Source organism: Staurois parvus, unplaced genomic scaffold (assembly GCF_062004578.1).
Source record: "Staurois parvus isolate SC_StPar_1 unplaced genomic scaffold, SC_StPar_1.0 ptg000092l, whole genome shotgun sequence".
In the NCBI taxonomy this organism is placed as follows: Eukaryota; Metazoa; Chordata; class Amphibia; order Anura; family Ranidae; genus Staurois; species Staurois parvus.
In genome coordinates this window covers 867,672-892,602 of record NW_028317888.1, presented here as the reverse complement: position 1 = coordinate 892,602, position 24,931 = coordinate 867,672, and the positions used below count along the sequence as shown (strand labels likewise).

Genomic DNA, 24,931 nt, shown 5'->3' with positions numbered 1-24,931 from the left:
GGTATAACCATTCAAAGTCTAGGGATGTACCATACGTCACAGGTCCTTTTTGGGTATATATGCTATGTTCTTTTTTTTTTTTGTATTCAGCCTGTGGACTGAATGAAAAAAAGAGAAGAAATCTCTGCCAGAAAAAGTGTGTGGTATGCCCACCATTAGAATATACTGCCCTGCATCCACCCACTTCTAATGGTGGGCACACATTAGGTCACACGGTGCCACATGCCCCAATTCCAAGATTGTACAAATGTCTAAATAGTGTCACGCTTGAATAAAAATTGTCCACGTATAAGTGGTACCCCATATGGAGAAAGGATGACACCAAGTCCCAAACTATCTTGCCACTGCTCCCCATGTAGTCTGGGCATCCAGGGGGCTCCACGTGACTATCTTTTCCTTTGTACATCCAAAACTTATAAGTATAGCCTGTTGTCCTCTCACAGGTCTTCTACATCTTGACCCCATATCTGGCACGCTTGCTGGGGAGAAATTGTTTGAATGCAAGGCGGCCAGAAAAATGAATGAGGGACTCATCAACGCAGATGTTTTGCTGGGGAGTATAGACATCTGCAAATTTTTGGTTAAGGTGATTTGCGAGGTGCTGAATTTTGTGGAGCCGGTCAAATTCAGGGTCACCCCGAGGATGACAGAGTGTATTGTCGCTGAAATGCATAAAACACATTATACTCTCATATCTATGCCTGGCCATGGCAGCAGAGAACACGGTATATGATGAATCAAGTCTCTGGACCAATACAACCGCAATTCATTTTTCTTTAGTAATGCCCATGTTCAGGGTTAGGCCCAAAAAATGTTTTAATTCGGAAACCGTATTGAGTTTCCATGCGAATGGTCTGGCAAGGTTTGAATTTGGGTTGGCAGTGATAAATTGTTCTGCATATAAATTGCTTTGATCCACAATCAATGCATACAGATATCCCATGAAAAACAACTCCAAAAATCAAAGAGAGTTGTCAGGGTCCCATCCACGGAAGGAGTTCTGGAAGATCTGGCATTTCTGCAAAAACTCTACATGGCCGCAGAAGGATACATCAGCCTCAGTCTGGTGCCAGATGGCCTTTATAAGGAGGCTCATCACTTCCTCTGGTTGCTGGATGATCTCTAGCTCCCCATGCCCTGTTCCTGGTTCCTGTGTTTCTGACTTGTGATCTCCTGTTACCGACTCGACTTGCTCCTGGACCTGTCTACTCTGATTTACCCCTGACCTGACCTCGGCTTGGCTTACGGATACTCTCTCTCTCGCTTCTCTGTGAATGACCTTGGCTTTCCCATCTGTCTACGTCCGCTCTGATTTCCACCTGGTACCTGACCTTGGCTTGAACCGACTACTCCGTAAACATCCAGATCCCAGAAGGGCTTGCACACAACACGCACAGGTGCCTCCTGTCTGCAGACCTATCTCTGTGCACCAGCTGTGCTTCTGAGTGGACCACCAACCAGCACTCCTACAGGTGACCTGTGCCACTTTGGGCCTGACTGCTGCTGTCCCACTTTCAGGGGAGTCTGGAACTTAGCCGCAAGGGAAGCCCTCTCTCCATTGGCCTCCATCACCAGGTACGTGATAGGAGTAGTTAAATTTGCTGTTTCCACCTGAATTCCGAGTTGGGCAGTGAATGGGAGAAGTACGAGTGCTGCAGAATTTGTGGGCTGCTAATCGGCATTTACAAGCACATCCGGAAGGACACCATGGGTTCTACAGGCCTGTGTGCAACTTTTTGGTGGCTGCGGGACACTACTTGTGCTCGCCACTGCACCAGCTTGTACTGCACCTGTGGGACTTGCCACATCACCAAGTGATACTGCAGTGCTGGTATGTGAAAGACCAGGATGTACTAGGCCGCTGGTGCTCTGTTGTTTCCTTAAATGGTACAGTCTTTTCCTTCATTTCACCAATTTGTGCTTCTAATTTCCTCAACTTTTTTTGTTTCCTTTTGAGTAGGAACATGACCAATTCTAGTCCTTTCTCATGGAAAAAATTGAAAATATACGGTTCTGAAGATACATAAAAATGGCACAAAACCACCGGGCAGACCCATAGTAAACGGCATACAGTCAGTGGGGGCCAGATTGGGACATTACATAGATGAATTTTTGCAACCAGTGGTAAAAAGTACTACAGCATATTTACGTGATACTAAACATCTGATTCAGGTGCTGGAGGAATTCAAAGGAGGAAGAAATATTTATTTAGCAAGTGCGGACATATCTTCCTTGTATACAATCATAGGGCATGAGGATGCTATAGAGACAGTTGGATGGGGGCTCAGGAAGTACAGCCATCTGCCTTGGACTCAAAGAAAGTTTTTATTGGAATGTCTTGAATTTGGTTTGAGTCACAATTACTTCTGGCATGAGCACACCAACTATGAACAAAATAGGGGCGTAGCAATGGGTGCCCGCTTTGCACCAAGTGTAGCCAATATATTTATGGCACACTGGGAAGAAACGGAGGTATATCAAGAGTATCCGAAGGAGTTAAAAGTGTATAAAAGATATATAGATGACGTGATTATTATTTAGGAAGGAGAGGAAAACACCTTATTGAAGTTTTTAAACAAATTGAATGAAAATAATAAGAATATCAGATTTACAGTTGCAAGAAAAAGTATGTGAACCCCTTGGGATTACGTGGAGTTTTGCATGAATTGGGCATAAAATGTGCTCTGAACATCATCTAAGTCACAACAATAGAAGAACACAGTCTGCTGAACATAATACTACACAAACATTAGATGTTGCCATGGTTTAATTGCACATAACATGTAAACATTCACAGTGCAGGGAGGAAAAAGTATGTGAACCTTTGGACTTAATAACTGGTTGACCCTCCTTTGGCAGCAATAACCTCAACCAAACGTTTCCTGTAGTTGCAGATCAGACCTGCACAACGATCTGGAGTCATTTTGGACCACTCCTCTTCACAAAACTGTTTCAGTGTAGCAATATTCTTGGGATGTCTGGTGTGAATCGCTCTCTTAAGGTCATGCCACAGCATTTCAATGGGGTTGAGGTCAGGACTCTGACTGGGCCACTCCAGAAGGCGTATTCTGTGCTGTTGCAGCCATTGTTTTGTTGAATGACTTGTATGCTTTGGGTCATTGTCCTGTTGCATCACCCATCCTCTGCGGAGCTTCAGTTGGCGGACAGATGGTCGTACGTTTTCCTGCAAAATGTCTTGATAAACTCTGGAATTCATTTTCCCATCAATGACAACAATCCGTCCAGGCCCTGAGGCAGCAAAGCAGCCCCAAACCATGATGCTCCCTCCGCCATGTTTCACAGTGGGGATGAGGTTTTGATGTTGGTGTGCTGTGCCTTTTTTTTTCCACACATAGTGTTGTGTGTTCTTCCCAAACAACTCAATCTTGGTGTCATCTGTCCACAGTATATTTTGCCAGTAGTGCTGTGGAACATCCAGGTGCTCTTTTGCAAACTTCAAACGTGCTGCAATCTTCTTTTTGGACAGCAATGGCTTCCTCCGTGGTGTCCTCCCATGTACTCCATTCTTGTTTAATGTTTTCCTTATTGTAGATGTGTCAACAAAAATGTTAGCATGTGCCAGAGATTTCTGTAGGTCTTTAGCTGACACTCTGGGATTCTTCTTTACCTCATGCAGCATTCTGCGCTGTGCTCTTGCAGTCATTTTTACAGGATGACCACACCTAGAGAGAGTAGCAACAGTGCTAAACTTTCTCCATTTGTAGACAGCCTGTCTTACCGTGGACACAGGAACATCAAGGCTTTTGGAGATACCTTTGTGACCCTTTCCAGCTTCATGCAAGTCAACAATTCTTGATCATAGGTCTTCTGAGAGCTCTTTTCTGCGAGGCATGGTTCACAACAAACAATGCTTCTTGAAACCAGTAAACCCAAAACAGGTGTGTGTTTTTTAAGGGCAGGACAGCTGTCAGCAGCACGTCCAATATCATCACACTGATTGGAGTCAAGGTTGGCTCACTCCTGGCTCCAATTAGCTCTGGGAGAAGTCATTAAGCTAGGGCCTCACATACTTTTTCCTCCCTGCACTGTGAATGTTTACATGTTATGTGCAATTAAACCATGGCAGCATCTAATGTTTGTGTAGTATTATGTTCAGCAGACTGTGTTCTTCTATTGTTGTGACTTAGATGACGTTCAGAGCACATTTTATGCCCAATTCATGCAAATCTCCACGTAATCCCAAGGGGTTCACATACTTTTTCTTGCAACTGTACATGGGAACATAGCAAGGAAGAAATACAGTTTTTAGATTTAAATATTAAAATTATAAATGGAAAATTTTTAACTAAAACATATTTTAAAAGTGTGGATCGTAATGGATATATACCAATGGGGAGTTGTCATTTCCCCCCTTGGTTGTTTAATATCCCAAAGGGTCAGTTTGTGAGAGTCAGGAGGAACTGTACCCTAGTAAGTGATTATTTGGAAGTTGGGATCTAGATTTGTGGATAAAGGGTATCCTAAGGATAAGATCACCCGGAGTATAGTAGAAGTGGGAAATAGGGATAGAAGTACATTCTTACAAGATAATAAGAAAGAAGAGAATACAGAGGACAACCTATCAATAATCTTAGATTTTAATATCCATTACAAAAAAATAGAATTTTTAGCAAACATTGGGGTATTTTAAGGGCAGACCCCATTTTAAGAGGTGTTTTACCAGCTGTTCCCAAATTTGTGTATAGAAAAGCACCCACGGTGAAATCAAAGGTGGTTAAGAGTGTATTAGATCCTCCCAGTCAGAATAAAGTCACGTTTTTACCCATGCAGAAATTGCTACGCCTGTATAGCCACTAGAAGATGAAATACCAGACGTAAGAACTGTATTGCTAATACTACTGGACAAGAGTTCATCATTAAAGACTTCATTTCATGCACAACAGAGGGGTAGTATACTGCTTAGAATGTGAATGTGGATTACAATATATTGGCAGAACTAAAAGAGCGCTATGGAAGAGACTCAGGGAGCACGTTCAAAACATTAGGAAGGGTTCCCTAAGCACAATGTCTCTAGGCAATGTACCACACATCACAACAAGGATCCCAGTAATATCAAATTCTGGGGGATAGAAAAATGTAAGAGACACTGGAGAGGCAGTAATACAATTAGATCCCTCAGCCAAGCCGAGTCACGTTGGATTTATTATATGAAAACTATGGTCCCTAGAGGGTTGAATGTTCAGTTTGATCTCAATTGTTTTATCAGTGATTTTTAATAAATATTTTAGTTTTTAGATTGTTGGCTGTCTATATATTTTATATACATTTTATTATATATTCCATATATATTTTATTTATTTTTTATTGTAATTGTATTTATGGAATTATGTTATTTATTAGGTAGCAATCTATGTTCATGTGTGGGTATATTGCATACACATGTGGTCATTTTTATTTTATTTATATACATATTTTTTATTTATCATTTTTTTGGTATTATTTTTTGTCTTCAAAAGGTGTTCTGAGTTTTTTACATCGATATGGGTATACTTATATTTTTACGTATATAGTTATTTATTTTTATTCTTATATACACTTCATCTTTCTGGGGAGTGTATATGTTAGAATACATTTATTTCCACCTGGTTTATTCCCCTTTTTTAAATAGTTAATATTAGTAGAATTCATTTAGAGTTGTTTCAATAATAAAGGTTTTTTTAGTGATCATTTTGGATCCTGACTGTGTTGGGGTTTTTAGCTGGATCTAATGTCTTTTTCCTGGGTATGGAGGTTAGTTTATTATGAACATATATATATATAATACCGTTTTGGCTTCCATCCAATGGTCACGGCTAATTATTAGCCTGGGAGACCAGGTATGCGCCATATCTACATTTTTAGCCTTCTAGAAAATGGCCTCGTGTTTGTTATCAGCTTGGGAGGCGGGATATGCGCCAATGCCAATATAAAAGGAGCAGCTGTGTCTACTTGGCGATACCCCGAGGAAGTCACGAGACCACGTGACGTAACACGTAGGTAACGCCGATACGCAGCTTCCGGTACGAGTGACGCACTTCCGGTGGAGGACGCCATCTTAGTACACCCAGGAAGTACCACATGGATGCAGCATACCCACATATAGCAGGAGGAAGGGACTGCAGGTTCATGTGAGTGTACTTCCTATGTTTAAATAAAGACTGCATTATTAATAATACTACACTATGGAGGATCTTTTTATCACTCACTGGGATTGTGAGTAATATACCCTACAGAGTATCCTTATAAAAGGCAGAGGAGGAAGCATTTGGAGGCTGAATAGACCGTTTATGATCCTTGGCTTTCTGGAGAGGTATTAGCCGGAGATATAAAGGATCCAGAGTGATCCTGAATACCTGTTGGGCCCTTTTGGGTCGCAGGAAGGAGGTGAGGAGGCACTGCAGCTGCAGTGGATTTAAAGTGTGCCGGCACTTGCATGAAGTGTTCACGTTTAACACATTGCCTGGTGTTTTATCACATTTTATCTGCACTTGTTACTTTATGGACTTATTAGTACTTGTTATAAAAGGTTTTCTGATTGCTATCAAGGACACTTAACACCAGTCTATTTTATTATGTGTGTTTATCACCATTTTTAGGTCACTGAGGTGACCCATACACTAGTATTGTCCACGTTGTTATCACGGTTCTGATCAGCACTATATTGTTATGTATATTTTGGTTTGTTGATTTATTAGCACTTTATGAGTGTTTGGTTACATTTATTTTTATTCACTTTTGTAGTTAGCGCTGCACCATTCATTTTCAATTGTTTTCTTGATCTGATTGATATTATCATTGGGTGTTGGCCGCTATTGGTTAGGGGATTTCCGTATCAGCAAAGGAGGATTTTTAGCTTTTCTTTTTACCCCCCAATAAGTACTGACCCCAGTCTGATCTGTCTACCCCGTTATAATTGCATTCTCCCCCCTCCATCCTAGTTTATATACTCCTCCAGTCTTCCCATAAACCCCTCCCCCAGCACAGCAGACCCCCATCCATGTAGGTGCAAACCATCTCTAATATATAGGCTGCACCCCAATGAGAGTCAGCCCAGTGCTCTAGGTCAGGACTTCATTTTTATTCTTCTCCTGCCATCAATGGCCGACCCGGTCCCACACTTCATCCATGTCTTTGGGGACCTCTGATCTCCTCATTGACTGTTTCTTCCATGATGAAGATCAGCTATTTAGTATATCTGAGGTGTATATCAGGGTGTGCTTCTTCCCCACATGAGAGCTGGGATGTCCAGCAACATTCATCTAGAAGACATTTCCCGCACTCAAGGCACTAATACACCTCCAGGGTTGTGTGGGACCCCTGATGTACAGGAAGACAGGACTTCACTGAGGAACATTTCCCTCACTCAGGACAGGAAAGTGGCTTCTCCTTCATGTGCAGTCTCTGATGTCTGGAAAGATGGGACTTTTGTGAAAAACATTTCCCGCAGTCAGGACAGGAATACGGCTTCTCCCCTGTGTGAGATCTCTGATGTATGTAAAGATGGGACTTCACTGAAAAACATTTCCCACACTCAGGGCAGGAATACGACTTCTCTCCTGTGTGAGATCTCTGATGTGTGTTAAGACTGGACTTCTCTGAAAAACATTTCCCACACTCAGGGCAGGAATACGGCTTCTCCCCTGTGTGAGATCTCTGATGTGTGTTAAGATGGGACTTCACTGAAAAACATTTCCCACACTCAGGGCAGGAATACGGCTTCTCCCCTGTGTGAGATCTCTGATGTATGTAAAGATGGAACTTCGCTGAAAAACATTTCCCACACTCAGGGCAGGAATACGGCTTCTCTCCTGTGTGAGATCTCTGATGTGTGTTAAGACTGGACTTGTCTGAAAAACATTTCCCACACTCAGAACAGGAATACGGCTTCTCCCCTGTGTGAGATCTCTGATGTATGTAAAGATGGGACTTCACTGAAAAACATTTCCCACACTCAGGGCAGGAATACGGCTTCTCTCCCGTGTGAGATCTCTGATGTCTGTAAATACTGGACTCATCTAAATAACGTTTCCCGCAGTCAGGGCAAGAATACGGCTTCTCTCCCGTATGACATCTCTTATGACTATGAAGTTTGGACTTCATCAAAAAACATTTCCCGCACTCAGGACAGGAATATGGCTTCTCCCCCGTGTGAGATCTCTGATGTGTGTAAAGATTGGACTTCTGTGAAAAATATTTCCCGCACTCAGGACAGGAATATGGCTTTTCCCCCGTGTGAGATCTCTGATGTATGTAAAGATTGGAGTTAACTGAAAAACATTTCCCGCACTCAGGACAGGAATATGGCTTCTCCCCAGTGTGAGATCTTTTATGCCTATTAAGATGGTATGTAGAACTGAACCTCTTCCCACACTCAGTACAGGAGAAGCTCTTCCCTGTTGGAAGGCCGGCCCGGTCCCGCACAGTCTGAGGTTCCTCAGGATACAAGGAATCCGATGGTCCATCTACACTGGGTGGTGCCGGGTGGACATTGGAGGGAGCCGGGTTTTCTCCTGGACTATACTGTGTGATGTCCTCATCTTCTACTTTCCAGTCTGGAGACAAAGTGAGACAATCCTCGGAGGTTTTCCTCATCTCCCGGCCATGGACTAAAATACAAAGACAAAGAGGATTACTAGACAGGAGCTGATTGGTTCCCCCAAACCAGGTCTCCGCCCACATCAGGCAGCTTGGTCTCTGAGGAGCTTACAATTCCACCCTCAAGGGAACTAGGAAATGGCTCCTCTGATCTCCTACCAGGTCATTTCTTTATTCATGGACCTTAGTCAGAGAGTGAGGAAACAACCAGAACAGGGACAGTGATGAGGGGATTATAGGACGAGGGTCCCCACCCCCTCTATCACTCATCGCCATCTTCCCAACACAAGAAGTACTGCACTTCCTTATTTAGTCCATGATTTAGTCATGAAGAACAGCGGGGCTGAGCCCCACCAGAGGTCAGAGAGTGAGGATGGGAGGAGAACAACCAAGATGAAGACTGGACTGATCCTGAAGACCACCATCATTGGGGTATTGACTCCTCCCTCATTATTACTTTCTGTTTAAGGGTCCAAATTTGGAGGATGTTATCACATTATTATCACCATGTAAAAGTCTGTGCTCCAATCACATCATCCGATATAAAATGTCCAGCTGGGAGGAAATGGGGGGAACAAAAGAGAATCCATATTATGTGTATATATAGCAGTGGGGGGGAGGGGGAGAGCAGAAGTCAGGAGTATGAAATGTACAACACAGAGTATATAGTGCAGGGGTCAGGAGTATGTAATGTACAACATAGAGTATATAGTGCAGGGGTCAGGAGTATGTAATGTACAACATAGAGTATATAGTGCAGGGGTCAGGAGTATGTAATGTACAACATAGAGTATATAGTGCAGGGGTCAGGAGTGTGTAATGTACAACATAGAGTATATAGTGCAGGGGTCAGGAGTATGTAATGTACAACATAGAGTATATAGTTCAGGGGTCAGGAGTATGTAATGTACAACATAGAGTATATAGTGCAGGGGTCAGGAGTATGTAATGTACAACATAGAGTATATAGTGCAGGGGTCAGGAGTATGTAATGTACAACATAGAGTATATAGTGCAGGGGTCAGGAGTATGTAATGTACAACATAGAGTATATAGTGCAGGGGTCAGGAGTATGGAATGTACAACACAGAGTATATAGTGCAGGGGTCAGGAGTATGTAATGTACAACATAGAGTATATAGTGCAGGGGTCAGGAGTATGTAATGTACAACATAGAGTGTATAGTGCAGGGGTCAGGAGTATGGAATGTACAAGTTATATAGTATAAGGGTCAGGACTCACAGTATTAGTATTCTGTAATCAGTGGAAGTTTAAATGTTTACTGTAGACAACATGTAGAGGTGATCTGGGATTAAACCATCAAGAAACAGGTTAGATTGGAGGTGAGCAAATCATTGGACAGAGGGGTGGACGTGGAATACTTGGACAGAGGGTTGGCGGTGGACGTGGAATACTCGGACAGAGGGTTGGCGGTGGATGTGGTATACTTGGACAGAGGGTTGGCGGTGGATGTGGTATACTTGGACAGAGGGGTGGACGTGGTATACTTGGACAGAGGGGTGGACGTGGTATACTTGGACAGAGGGGTGGCGGTGGACGTGGTATACTTGGACAGAGGGGTGGCGGTGGACGTGGTATACTTGGACAGAGGGGTGGCAGTGGACGTGGTATACTTGGACAGAGGGGTGGCGGTGGACGTGGTATACTTGGACAGAGGGGTGGCTGTGGAGGTGGTAAACTTGGAAAGTGAGGTGGCGGTGGACGTAGTATACTTGGACAGAGGGGTGGCGGTGGATGTGGCATACTTGGACAGAGGGGTGGCTGTGGAGGTGGTAAACTTGGACAGAGGGGTGTCGGTGGACATCGTATACTTGGACAGAGGGGTGGTGGTGGACGTGGTATACCTGGAAAGAGGGGTGGCGGTGGATGTAGTATACTTGGACAGAGGGGTGGACGTGGTATACTTGGACAGAGGGGTGGACGTGGTATACTTGGACAGAGGGGTGGACATGCTATACTTGGAAAGAGGGGTGGCTGTGGAGGTGGTAAACTTGGACATAGGAGTGTCGGTGGACGTGGTATACTTGGACAGAGGGGTGTCAATGGACGTGGTATACTTGGACAGAGGGGTGGCGGTGGACGTGGTATACTTGGACAGAGGGGTGGCTGTGGACATGGTATACTTGGACAGAGGGGTGGCGGTGGAAGTGGTATACTTGGACAGAGGGGTGGCGGTGGACGTGGTATACTTGGACAGAGGGGTGGCGCTGGCCGTGGTATACTTGGACAGAGGGGTGGCGGTGGATGTGGTATACTTGGACAGAGGGGTGGCAGTGGACGTGGTATACTTGGACAGAGGGGTGATGGTGGACGTGATATACTTGGACAGAGGGGTGATGGTGGACGTGGTATACTTGGACAGAGGGGTGGCGGTGGACGTGGTATACTTGGACAGAGGGGTGATGGTGGACGTGGTATACATGGACAGAGGGGTGATGGTGGACGTGGTATACTTGGACAGAGGGGTGGCAGTGGACGTGGTATACTTGGACAGAGGGGTGATGGTGGACGTGGTATACTTGGACAGAGGGGTGATGGTGGACGTGGTATACTTGGACAGAGGGGTGGCTGTGGACATGGTATACTTGGACAGAGGGGTGGCGGTGGAAGTGGTATACTTGGACAGAGGGGTGGCGGTGGACGTGGTATACTTGGACAGAGGGGTGGCGCTGGCCGTGGTATACTTGGACAGAGGGGTGGCGGTGGACGTGGTATACTTGGACAGAGGGGTGGCGGTGGACGTGGTATACTTGGACAGAGGGGTGGCAGTGGACGTGGTATACTTGGACAGAGGGGTGATGGTGGACGTGATATACTTGGACAGAGGGGTGATGGTGGACGTGGTATACTTGGACAGAGGGGTGGCAGTGGACGTGGTATACTTGGACAGAGGGGTGATGGTGGACGTGGTATACTTGGACAGAGGGGTGATGGTGGACGTGGTATACTTGGACACAGTTCCCCACACACAACTAATGTGTAAGGTAAAGTCTATGGGCTGGAACAATGCAAATGTAAATGGATAGAAAACTGGCTGAAAGATCGTATTCAGAGAGTAGTGGTTAATGATTCATACTCTGAATGGTCTGGGGGTGTCAGTGGGGTACCCCAAGGTTCAGTGTTATTAGTGGGGTACCCCAAGGTTCAGTGTTGTGTACCCAAAGGTTCAGTATTAGTGGGGTACCCCAAGGTTCAGTGTTATTAGTGGGGTACCCCAGGGTTCAGTGTTGTGTACCCAAAGGTTCAGTATTAGTGGGGTACCCCAAGGTTCAGTGTTATTAGTGGGGTACCCAAAGGTTCAGTGTTATTAGTGGTGTACCCAAGGTTTAGTGTTATTAGTGGGGTACCCCAAGGTTCAGTGTTATTAGTGGGGTACCCCAGGGTTCAGTGTTATCAGTGGGTTACCCCAAGGTTCAGTATTAGTGGAGTACCCCAAGGTTCAGTGTTATTAGTGGGGTACCCCAAGGTTCAGTGTTATCAGTGGGGTACCTCAAGGTTCAGTGTTTTTGTTGGGTTCACCAAGGTTCAGTGTTATTAATGGGGTACCCCAAGGTTCAGTGTCATCAGTGGTGTACCCCAAGGTTCATTGTTTGTGGGGTGCCCCAAGGTTCAGCATTCTCAGTGGTGTACCCCAAGGTTCAGTGTTATTAGTGGTGTACCCCAAGGTTCAGTGTAATTAGTGGGGTACCCCAAGGTTCAGTGTTATTAGTGGGATACCCCAAGGTTCAGTGTTATTAGTGGGATACCCCAAGGTTCAGTGTTAATAGAGGGGTATCCCAAGGTTCAGTCTTATTAGTGGTGTACCCCAAGGTTCAGTGTGATTAGTGGGGGACCCCAAGGTTCAGTGTTATTAGTGGGATACCCCAAGGTTCAGTGTTATTAGTGGGATACCCCAAGGTTCAGTGTTAATAGAGGGGTATCCCAAGGTTCAGTCTTATTAGTGGTGTACCCCAAGGTTCAGTGTGATTAGTGGGGGACCCCAAGGTTCAGTGTTATTAGTGGGGTACCCCAGGGTTCAGTGTTATTAGTGGGATACCCCAAGGTTCAGTGTTATTAGTGGGATACCCCAAGGTTCAGTGTTAATAGAGGGGTATCCCAAGGTTCAGTCTTATTAGTGGTGTACCCCAAGGTTCAGTGTGATTAGTGGTGTACCCCAAGGTTCAGTGTGATTAGTGGGGGACCCCAAGGTTCAGTGTTATTAGTGGGGTATTACGGGGTTCAGTATTATTAGTGGTGTACCCCAAGGTTCAGTGTGATTAGCTGGTTCCCTCCCAGCCTATGGCCAGATGGTGGCCGGGCGAGCTCCTCGTGCCTCTGGTTGGAAGCCAAATGGCATCCTTCTAGGCATGCGCAGTTTGCATGCCCACAGAGCCACGCAGTGGTGCAACCTGTCACCGGCCATATACCTCGGACACGGCCAATGACAGATCTGTGTACTGGCTCCTTTGTCAGTACCATGTGACCTGCTGTGACCAATCACTGCAGGTCACATGACAATTGTATACAATGGATGGCTTCATTTTCTTCCCAAAAGAAGATCAAAAATTTTGAAAAAAAAAAGTTTTTCTTTGTTTCTGTTATAAAAGTTTGCAAATAAATAATTGTTCTTCATAAATTTAGGCCGAGATGTATTCTGCTACATGTCTTTGGTGAAAATAACCCAAATTAGGATGTATTATTTAGTTTGTAGGAAAGTTATAGAGTTCACAAACTATGGTATAGATCTGAAAATTGATCAATCCTGAAGTACTGACAGCCAATCTAAGTTCTTGAGGTCAAAGAATGTCAGAACAGTACAGATATCCCCCAAATGTCAGGACGGTACAGATATCCCCCAAATGTCAGGACAGTACAGATATCCCCCAAATGTCAGGACAGTACAGATATCCCCCAAATGTCAGAACAGTACAGATATCCCCCAAATGTCAGGACAGTACAGATATCCCCCAAATGTCAGGACAGTACAGATATCCCCCAAATGTCAGGACGGTACAGATATCCCCCAAATGTCAGCACAGTACAGATATCCCCCAAATGTCAGGACGGTACAGATATCCCCCAAATGTCAGCACAGTACAGGTATCCCCCAAATGTCAGAATGGTACAGATATCCCCCAAATGTCAGAACAGTATAGATATCCCCCAAATGTCAGGGCGGTACAGATATCCCCAAATGTCAGGACAGTATAGATATCCCCCAAATGTGAGGATGGTACATATATCCCCCAAATGTCAGGACAGTATAGATATCCCCCAAATGTCAGGATGGTACAGATATCCCCCAAATGTCAGGATGGTACAGATATCCCCCAAATGTCAGGACAGTATAGATATCCCCCAAATGTCAGGACAGTACAGGTATCCCCCAAATGTCAGGACGGTACAGATATCCCCCAAATGTCAGAACAGTACAGATATCCCCCAAATGTCAGAACAGTACAGATATCCCCCAAATGTCAGGACGGTACAGATATCTCCCAAATGTCAGAATGGTACAGATATCCCCCAAATGTCAGGACGGTACAGATATCCCCCAAATGTCAGAACAGTACAGATATCCCCCAAATGTCAGGATGGTACAGATATCCTCCAAATGTCAGGATGGTACAGATAACCCCCAAATGTCAGGACGGTACAGATATCCCACAAATGTCAGTGGGGTACCCCAAGGTTCAGTGTTATTAGTGGGGTACCCCAAGGTTCAGTGTTGTGTACCCAAAGGTTCAGTATTAGTGGGGTACCCCAAGGTTCAGTGTTATTAGTGGGGTACCCCAGGGTTCAGTGTTGTGTACCCAAAGGTTCAGTATTAGTGGGGTACCCCAAGGTTCAGTGTTATTAGTGGGGTACCCAAAGGTTCAGTGTTATTAGTGGTGTACCCAAGGTTTAGTGTTATTAGTGGGGTACCCCAAGGTTCAGTGTTATTAGTGGGGTACCCCAGGATTCAGTGTTATCAGTGGGTTACCCCAAGGTTCAGTATTAGTGGAGTACCCCAAGGTTCAGTGTTATTAGTGGGGTACCCCAAGGTTCAGTGTTATCAGTGGGGTACCTCAAGGTTCAGTGTTTTTGTTGGGTTCACCAAGGTTCAGTGTTATTAATGGGGTACCCCAAGGTTCAGTGTCATCAGTGGTGTACCCCAAGGTTCATTGTTTGTGGGGTGCCCCAAGGTTCAGCATTCTCAGTGGTGTACCCCAAGGTTCAGTGTTATTAGTGGTGTACCCCAAGGTTCAGTGTAATTAGTGGGGTACCCCAAGGTTCAGTGTTATTAGTGGGGTACCCCAAGGTTCAGTGTTATTAGTGGGATACCCCAAGGTTCAGTGTTATTAGTGGGATACCCCAAGGTTCAGTGTTAATAGAGGGGTATCCCAAGGTTCAGTCTTATTAGTGGTGTACCCCAAGGTTCAGTGTGATTAGTGGGGGACCCCAAGGTTCAGTGTGATTAGTGGGGGACCCCAAGGTTCAGTGTTATTAGTGGGATACCCCAAGGTTCAGTGTTATTAGTGGGATACCCCAAGGTTCAGTGTTAATAGAGGGGTATCCCAAGGTTCAGTCTTATTAGTGGTGTACCCCAAGGTTCAGTGTGATTAGTGGTGTACCCCAAGGTTCAGTGTGATTAGTGGGGGACCCCAAGGTTCAGTGTTATTAGTGGGGTATTACGGGGTTCAGTATTATTAGTGGTGTACCCCAAGGTTCAGTGTGATTAGCTGGTTCCCTCCCAGCCTATGGCCAGATGGTGGCCGGGCGAGCTCCTCGTGCCTCTGGTTGGAAGCCAAATGGCATCCTTCTAGGCATGCGCAGTTTGCATGCCCACAGAGCCACGCAGTGGTGCAACCTGTCACCGGCCATATACCTCGGACACGGCCAATGACAGATCTGTGTACTGGCTCCTTTGTCAGTACCATGTGACCTGCTGTGACCAATCACTGCAGGTCACATGACAATTGTATACAATGGATGGCTTAATTTTCTTCCCAAAAGAAGATCAAAAATTTTGAAAAAAAAAAGTTTTTCTTTGTTTCTGTTATAAAAGTTTGCAAATAAATAATTGTTCTTCATAAATTTAGGCCGAGATGTATTCTGCTACATGTCTTTGGTGACAACAACCCAAATTAGGATGTATTATTTAGTTTGTAGGAAAGTTATAGAGTTCACAAACTATGGTATAGATCTGAAAATTGATCAATCCTGAAGTACTGACAGCCAATCTAAGTTCTTGAGGTCAAAGAATGTCAGGACAGTACAGATATCCCCCAAATGTCAGGACGGTACAGATATCCCCCAAATGTCAGGACAGTACAGATATCCCCCAAATGTCAGGACAGTACAGATATCCCCCAAATGTCAGGACGGTACAGATATCCCCCAAATGTCAGCACAGTACAGATATCCCCCAAATGTCAGCACAGTACAGATATCCCCCAAATGTCAGGACGGTACAGATATCCCCCAAATGTCAGCACAGTACAGGTATCCCCCAAATGTCAGAATGGTACAGATATCCCCCAAATGTCAGAACAGTACAGCTATCCCCCAAATGTCAGGACAGTACAGGTATCCCCCAAATGTCAGGACGGTACAGATATCCCCCAAATGTCAGAACGGTACAGATATCCCCCAAATGTCAGAACGGTACAGATATCCCCCAAATGTCAGAATGGTACAGATATCCCCCAAATGTCAGGACAGTACAGATATTCCCCAAATGTCAGGATGGTAAAGATATTCCCCAAATGTCAGGATGGTAAAGATATCCCCCAAATGTCAGGACGGTACAGATATCCCCCAAATTTCAGGATGGTACAGATATCCCCCCAAATGTCAGGATGGTACAGATAACCCCCAAATGTCAGGACGGTACAGATATCCCACAAATGTCAGAACGGTACAGATATCCCCCAAATGTCAGGATGGTACAGATATCCCCCAAATGTCAGGACGGTGCAGATATCCCCCAAATTTCAGGATGGTACAGATTTTCCCCAAATTTCAGGATAGTACAGATATCCCCCAAATTTCAGGACGGTACAGATATCCCCCAAATTTCAGGATGGTACAGATATCCCCCAAATGTCAGAACAATACAGATATCCCCCAAATGTCAGGACGGTACAGATATCCCCCAAATGTCAGGATGGTACAGATATCCCCTGAATGTCAGGACAGTATAGATATCCCCCAAATGTCAGGAAGGTACAGATACCCCCCAAATGTAAGGACGGTACAGATATCCCCCAAATTTCAGGATGGTACAGATTTTCCCCAAATTTCAGGATGGTACAGATTTTCCCCAAATTTCAGGATGGTACAGATATCCCCCAAATTTCAGGACGGTACAGATATCCCCTAAATGTCAGGACAGTACAGATATCCCCCAAATGTCAGGACGGTACAGATATCCCCAAATGTCAGGACAGTATAGATATCCCCCAAATGTCAGGATGGTACAGATATCCCCCAAATGTCAGGACAGTATAGATATCCCCCAAATGTCAGGATGGTACAGATATCCCCCAAATGTCAGGATGGTACAGATATCCCCCAAATGTCAGGACAGTATAGATATCCCCCAAATGTCAGGACAGTGCAGATATCCCCCCAAATGTCAGGACGGTACAGATATCCCCCAAATGTCAGAACAGTACAGATATCCCCCAAATGTCAGAACAGTACAGATATCCCCCAAATGTCAGGACGGTACAGATATCTCCCAAATGTCAGAATGGTACAGATATCCCCCAAATGTCAGGACAGTACAGATATCCCCCAAATGTCAGGACGGTACAGATATCCCCCAAATGTCAGAACAGTACAGATATCCCCCAAATGTCAGGATGGTACAGATATCCTCCAAATGTCAGGATGGTACAGATAACCCCCAAATGTCAGGATGGTACAGATAACCCCCAAATGTCAGGACGGTACAGATATCCCCCCAAATGTCAGGACGGTACAGATATCCCCCAAATGTCAGGACGGTACAGATATCCTCCAAATGTCAGGATGGTACAGATAACCCCCAAATGTCAGGACGGTACAGATATCCCACAAATGTCAGAATGGTACAGATATCCCCCAAATGTCAGGACGGTACAGATATCCCCCAAATGTCAGGACGGTACAGATATCCCCCAAATGTCAGGATGGTACAGATAACCCCCAAATGTCAGGACGGTACAGATATCCCACAAATGTCAGAATGGTACAGATATCTGCCACATTTTAGTTTGGGTACAGTGTTGTATGACTGCGCAATTGTCATTCAAAGTGTGAGAGCGCTTGTAACGGACATGTAAAATTTATTGTAACAGACATGTAAGATTTGAGTGGAAATATGGTATCAGCCATAACAGGTGAGTAGATTAGATTATGTCAGGTCCTTTCATTACAAAGGTGTGTGCAGGAACAGTCTGGTCATTAAGGATGTACATTGAGCCCCCTGGGCAGTAGGGAAATGAATAGAAGATACAAACAAATGATCTGGGATCAGAGGTGTATGTATACACAATTCCTCAATAGGCCTTACAGACCCAATCATCATTTAGCATTAATTAGTCTAAAGCCCCGCCTCCTGGAGGTGACACCTTTTGTGTGTCAATCAGGTTATCACCTTCTGGGGAAACCAGTGACAGCAGACTGTCTGCCTTTTGTGGAAAGCTCTATAAGTAATATTCACATCAAAGGAGTATGTTTAATCTCTTATAAAAGCCAAAATATTAGTTGGAGAGATGGAAATGCTTCCTTTGTGCAGGCCATTCTGTGCACTACATTTACATATAAGAATCATATTTGTGGCTTGGGGAGGAAGCCAGGGAAATGCATGGAATGATTAGATGACGCGGGGGCGCGACAGTCGGATGGTGTTTGGTACTGTTGCGATCGGGCTGACGCGCTGGTGTCAGAAATCCAATCCCCGACTTGGTGTTCAGGCCAGTCTCGGCCCAATTGAACTTGGGCAGGTCCATACACAGTGCCTCTTGTGGGCAGGTCAGGACCACTTCCCCCAGAGTCAATTGGCCGAAGACTAATGTCCCGCCCATGTCCAAATCGCCATAAATTGAACGCACGGACATTTGGACAGGGTGATCCGTACGGAGCTGGTTCGATTGACCAATGGATTGCTAAGTTTCTGGCTTGCTCCAGCCGCAGAGTAAAGTGTTATTCTGTCTTTTTATTCCCTTTTATTTTATAGTAATTAGTCATTTGTGTGTCTTCTTATATCTGTTGTATTTTCTGTAACTTGTTATATTTTGTACATATTTTATGCACTGCCCACTTTGGGAAATTAAATCTTAAAATTAATTAGTGAACTTCTGTGTATTTAAGCACTGTGCTCATATCTTCGGAGAGACTAGATCGGTGAGACTAGATCGGAGAGATTAGATTGGAGAGATTAGATTGGGTTAGATTGTATTGTATTTTAGTGCCTTTAAAACGCTCGGTTAAGCTCATTGCCAATCTGTATGCAACTGCACTGTGAGTGGGCAGATTGCACGCAGATTGCAAAGGTAACAGATCTGCCAGACGGAGATCTGTGTGGGTGGGGTGTCTCAACAGACCGTTCTGCGGATAAACTGTTGGGTGGTGGCAGGCTACCTTTGTGGTGCGTCTGGTGTGGGGGTGTGTGGACAGTGGAAGGGTTATCAACACCGGGGTTCAAGCTAGGATAGCTGAAGGGACCTTTAGAAGGGTGTGTGATTACTAAGCTGGTCCTCAACTCTAATCAGGGCACCAGGTTGTATGTAAGATCGTATCTGCCAGTGTGTGGCCGACCAGCTGGATTGGAGTGGAGTCTCCATCTGGTGGTGGCCAGAGGTAGTGCGGGCTGTGAAAAGGTATCACGGCTGATCTTATATACGGTTTGAGGTATTTAAGTGTAAATTCCCTTTATTATCCCCTCCTTACCACCCTGTCGCAGCCGCACGCGTGCGTCACGGTTAGCTAGTCGCTGTGGGCGTGGCGTGTGGTGGACACGTGACAGGGTGATCGTTTTAATGGATCCTTGACAGCGCTGAAACCTGAAAATTGGCCTGGGCAGGAAGGGGGTAAAAGTGCCCGGTATGGAAGGGGTTAGTGGGATATTACGGGGTTCAGTGTTATTAGTGGGGTACTCAAAGGTTCAGTGTTATTAGTGGGGTACTCAAAGGTTCAGTGTTATTAGTGGGGTACCCCAAGGTTCAGTGTTATTAGTGGGGTACCCCAGGGTTCAGTGTTATTAGTGGGGTACCCCAAGGTTCAGTGTTGGGACCCTTACTTATTAATATATATATAAACAATATGGGGTGTGAGATTATAAACCCCATTCCAGTCTTTGCAGATGACACCAAGCTGTGCCGGGGAATAACGTCCTTACAGGATGTCTCCAACTTACAAGCCGACCTCAATGCTCTGTGTAATTGGGGGGCTATGGGTCCAATGAGGGCTAATGGTGATACATGTAAGGTTCTGCACTTGGGGGGGCTAAGAATATGCATCATACATACTAGGGGGGTACAACTGGGGGGTCAATGGTGGAGAAGGATCTGGGGGGGGTCAATGGTGGAGAAGGTTCTGGAGGGAAATGGAGAAATATCTGGGGGTCAATGGTGGAGAGGGATCTGGGGAGGTCAATGGTGAAGAAGGATCTGGGAGGTGAATGGTGGAGAAAGATCTGGGGGGCGAATGGTGAAGAAAGATCTGGGGGGCCAATGGTGGAGAAAGATCTGGGGGGCCAATGGTGGAGAAAGATCTGGGGGGCCAATGGAGGAGAAATATCTGGGGGGGGTCAATGGTGAAGGATCTGGGGGGGTCAATGGTGGAGAAGGATCTGGGGGGGTCAATGGTGGAGAAGGATCTGGGGGTTCTAGTAGATCACAAGTTAATATTGACATGCAATGCCAAGCTGCGGGTTCTAAAGCGAACAAAATCCTCTCTTGTATTAGGAGAGGTATAGACTCCAGAGAGAGAGATATCATCCCCCCCCCCCCCCCGGGTACAAATCATTAGTAAGACCTCATCTGGAATATGCAGTTCAGTTTTGGGCTCCAATTCACAAAAAGAACATTGGGGAACTGGAGGAAGTACAGAGAAGGGGAACCAAACTGATACGAGGCATGGAGGAGATCAGCTATGAGGAAAGATTAGAGGAACTGAATGTATTCTCTACTGAGAAGAGGAGATTAAGGGGGGGATATGATCTCCATGTATAATACATAAGGGGGGGATATGATCTCCATGTATAATACATAAGGGGGGATATGATCTCCATGTATAATACATAAGGAGGGATATGATCTCCATGTATAATACATAAGGGGGGGATATGATCTCCATGTATAATACATAAGGGGGATATGATCTCCATGTATAATACATAAGGGGGGGATATGATCTCCATGTATAATACATAAGGGGGGATATGATCACCATGTATAATACATAAGGGGGGGATATGATCTCCATGTATAATACATAAGGGGGATATGATCTCCATGTATAATACATAAGGGGGGGATATGATCTCCATGTATAATACATAAGGGGGGGATATGATCTCCATGTATAATACATAAGGGGGGATATGATCTCCATGTATAATACATAAGGGGGATATGATCTCCATGTATAATACATAAGGGGGGATATGATCTCCATGTATAATACATAAGGGGGGATATGATCTCCATGTATAATACATAAGGGGGGGATATGATCTCCATGTATAATACATAAGGGGGGATATGATCTCCATGTATAATACATAAGGGGGGATATGATCACCATGTATAATACATAAGGGGGGATGTGATCTCCATGTATAATACATAAGGGGGGATATGATCACCATGTATAATACATAAGGGGGGATGTGATCTCCATGTATAATACATAAGGGGGGATGTGATCTCCATGTATAATACATAAGGGGGGATATGATCTCCATGTATAATACATAAGGGGGGTTGCTGTAGCAAAATCCTGGATTCTTTCTTGGATACACAGAATATAACATTTATAGGGAACATTGGTCCAGGGAATATCCGATTGCCTCTCGGGGGGTCAGGAAGGAATTTTTTCCCCTGCAGGAGCAGATTGGATCGTTCTTTGCTGGGTTTTTGCCTTCTGGTGGATCAGCTGTGGGTGTCGGATTATAACTTTTATTTTTAATGGTACAACTAGATGGATGTCTTTTTTCAGCCAGACTAACTATGTAACTATGTAGGTCCCACACCGCTGCCTCCCATCTCCTGAGACTGCACTCAGTGACTTGGGTCTGAGACACTACAGACATATCCCTCCACCCGGCACAGCCAGCAGATAACAGAGAAGGTCCCCTGGAGGAGTCAGGCACAAGGCAGGAGACCCCAGTCACATGTCCTGGGTGCCTACATTATGCAATGCTTATAGTAAAAACCCACATTTTGCTGCCAGCTGAACCCCAGAACCTCCATAAATCCAGTCTAGATACATAAATTGTGTCTGCAGCACAGAGAAGGAAGATTATCCGAGAGAAATCCAGGAATACAGGACGGGGAACACAGCTCAGGAGAGTGACCAGGGGATTACAGGCTGATATCACCCAGTCCCCGCCCTACTCTGGACCAATCAGTGAGCAGTATGGGTGGAGGAATGGATTTAGTGTTCATGACCCACCTGTGCTGATCTCTGTAGGAGTGTCCTCCTCTATAAATGTCCCCGTTATTCCATCCTCCTCCATAGACTGCTGATCATCCCTCACATACGCCTCTTCTTCTTCTGCTTTCACCTCAAATTCTATATCGATTGGATCTCCACTCTAAATCAAGGAAATGAGAGAAAATATCATCTGTAAAATATAAGGTCACATAAAATATCCACACATCCCCCCTACAAGTCCATGTTCTAGATGCTCCATCCCACCAACCTTGTAATAGTGAGGGATGGTGTGACCTTCCTGTGTGGAATCCCGGGAATACAGAGGACGGGGACATCTCTCTGGGGGGTTCCTGGTATTAGGTGGCTCCATCATATCCTTGTGTCCTTCTGAAAACTCCTCCATCACTCCATACTCCTCATCCTCCTCTTTATACTCTTCTTTAACATCAATATTATCATCCCCGAGGATTCCACTCTGAAAGATATAATAAAACATTCATTGTAACAAACATGCTGTGTATAAATCACAACTACCAATAATTGTCATCATCTACCTGATGATGGTGAGGGATGGTGTGACCTTCCTGTGTGGAATCCCGGGAATACAGAGGACGGGGACATCTCTCTGGTGGGTTCCTGGTATTAGGTGGCTCCATCATATCCTTGTGTCCTTCTGAAAACTCCTCCATCACTCCATACTCCTCATCCTCCTCTTTATACTCTTCTTTAACATCAATATTATCATCCCCGAGGATTCCACTCTGAAAGATATAATAAAACATTCATTGTAACAAACATGCTGTGTATAAATCACAACTACCAGTAATTGTCATCATCTACCTGATGATGGTGAGGGATGGTGTGACCTTCCTGTGTGGAATCCCAGGAATACAGAGGATGGGGACATCTCTCTGGTGGGTTCCTGTAGCTGGATGACTCCACCATGGTGTTCTGGTACAGATCTTTGTGTTCTTTTAGAAGCTCTGACTCCTCCATCCCCCCATCCTCATCCTCCTCCTCTTTTATCTCTTCTTTAACCTCAACTTTAGGATCTCTCAGGTTTCCACTCTGAATATATAATAAAAATGACATCAATGGTAACAATGCAGATAATGTACAGATCCTAATGATACTATCAGTGATTGTTCCTCATCTACCTGATGATGGTGAGGGATGGTGTGACCTTCCTGTGTGGAATCCCGGGAATACAGAGGACGGGGACATCTCTCTGGTGGGTTCCCATGACTGGATCCATCTGTAGGAAACACACACACTGACTGAATCCATTGTTTCTATGTGTTTATCAGATGATGGGGGATCTAGGTGGATCCTCCGTACTGCTCTCTCCTTTACAATAAAGTCTCCTCTTACCCGGTGATGTGAGGGGCGGCTGATTGTCCATCATGACGTCCTTGTAGAGATCCTTGTGTCCTTCTAAATACTCCCACTCCTCCATGGAGAAATAGACAGTGACACCCTGACACCTTATAGGAACCTGACACACACAATGATACAGTCACCATCCAGACACATCCCTTGTCTGTTACTGGAGAATGTCCCAGAATTCCCGGCACCGCTCACCTCTCCTGTCAGCAGCTCAGTGATCTCTCTGGTGACTTCTAGAATCTTCTTCTTCTTTCTCTCTTCTATCAGGGAGGGAGGTGGAGGCAATGTGATGTCATATGATCTCCAGACTTCACAGGAGGAAAACTCTACATCTGAACACAAATAGTCACATCAAATGATATTCCCAGAATCCTCCTCACCTCTCCATTCAGGTCTCCATTTTATTAAAGCCCCACTTCAGGCTGAGGTATAATTCCCCCCCACAGGACCCCCACACTACGCAGGGTATAGGCTTGTGAGGTCAGTGTGATGTCATAGAATTCTCTGACTCTGGATGGAGGGACATTGGGGGGAGGAGCTGTGAGGTCAGTGTGATGTCATAGGATTCTCTGACTCTGGATGGAGGGACATTGGGAGGAGGAGCTGTGAGGTCAGTGTGATGTCATAGAATTCTCTGACTCTGGATGGAGAGACATTGGGAGGAGGAGCTGTGAGGTCAATGTGATGTCATAGGATTCTCTGACTCTAGATGGAGGGACGTTGGGAGGAGGAGCTGTGGGGGGCGCTCTGTGAGGTTTCTGTACTTTGCTCCCAGGTGCATCCCACCTCTCCAAACATGAAAGATGACCTTTGTCTTTGGGCTTTGCCAGGACACATCATATTTCTCAGATCTCCATGTACTCCGGAGACTTTACTAATCACATTTTAGATGAATATCTGAGACTGGGATCATTATGAAGAAATATGGTTTCAGGGCATTTTTATGATTATACAGGATTTATGGTGCCAACAGTTTGCTCAGCGCTTTACAATATAACGGGAGACAATAAAGCAACAATACAGATCAATACAAGAGGGATAGGAGGGCCCTGATCCTGGGAGCTTACAATCTAGGAGAGAGGGGCTAGTGGTACAAAAGGTAGTAACTGTGGGGGATGGATTGGTTGGAAGAGTAGAAGATTCCATTATTAGCTGAGGGCAGGATAGGCTTCCCTGAAGAGATCGGTTTTCAGAGATTGCCTAAAAGTGAGCAGAGTAGGCGATAGTCTGATAAAATGGGGTAAAGAGTTCCAGAGGATGGGGGAAGCTCTGGAGAAGTCCTGGAGCTGAGCATGGGAGGAGGAGACAAGGGAGCTAAAGA

At 45.1% G+C, this 24,931-nt stretch overlaps 1 protein-coding gene across 1 annotated transcript in view; it reads right to left on the bottom strand.

Moving 5' to 3' along the window:
• Window positions 1–6,956: 6,956 nt before the first annotated feature.
• The window catches only part of LOC149468102 (uncharacterized), a 79,111-nt gene continuing 61,136 nt past the window's right edge, over window positions 6,957–24,931 (bottom strand). The window contains exon 5 of the mRNA XM_089670637.1: window positions 6,957–8,353. Coding sequence (XP_089526763.1) covers window positions 7,360–8,353 — 994 coding nt within the window. The 3' untranslated portion in view covers window positions 6,957–7,359. The remainder of the gene's footprint in view (window positions 8,354–24,931) is intronic.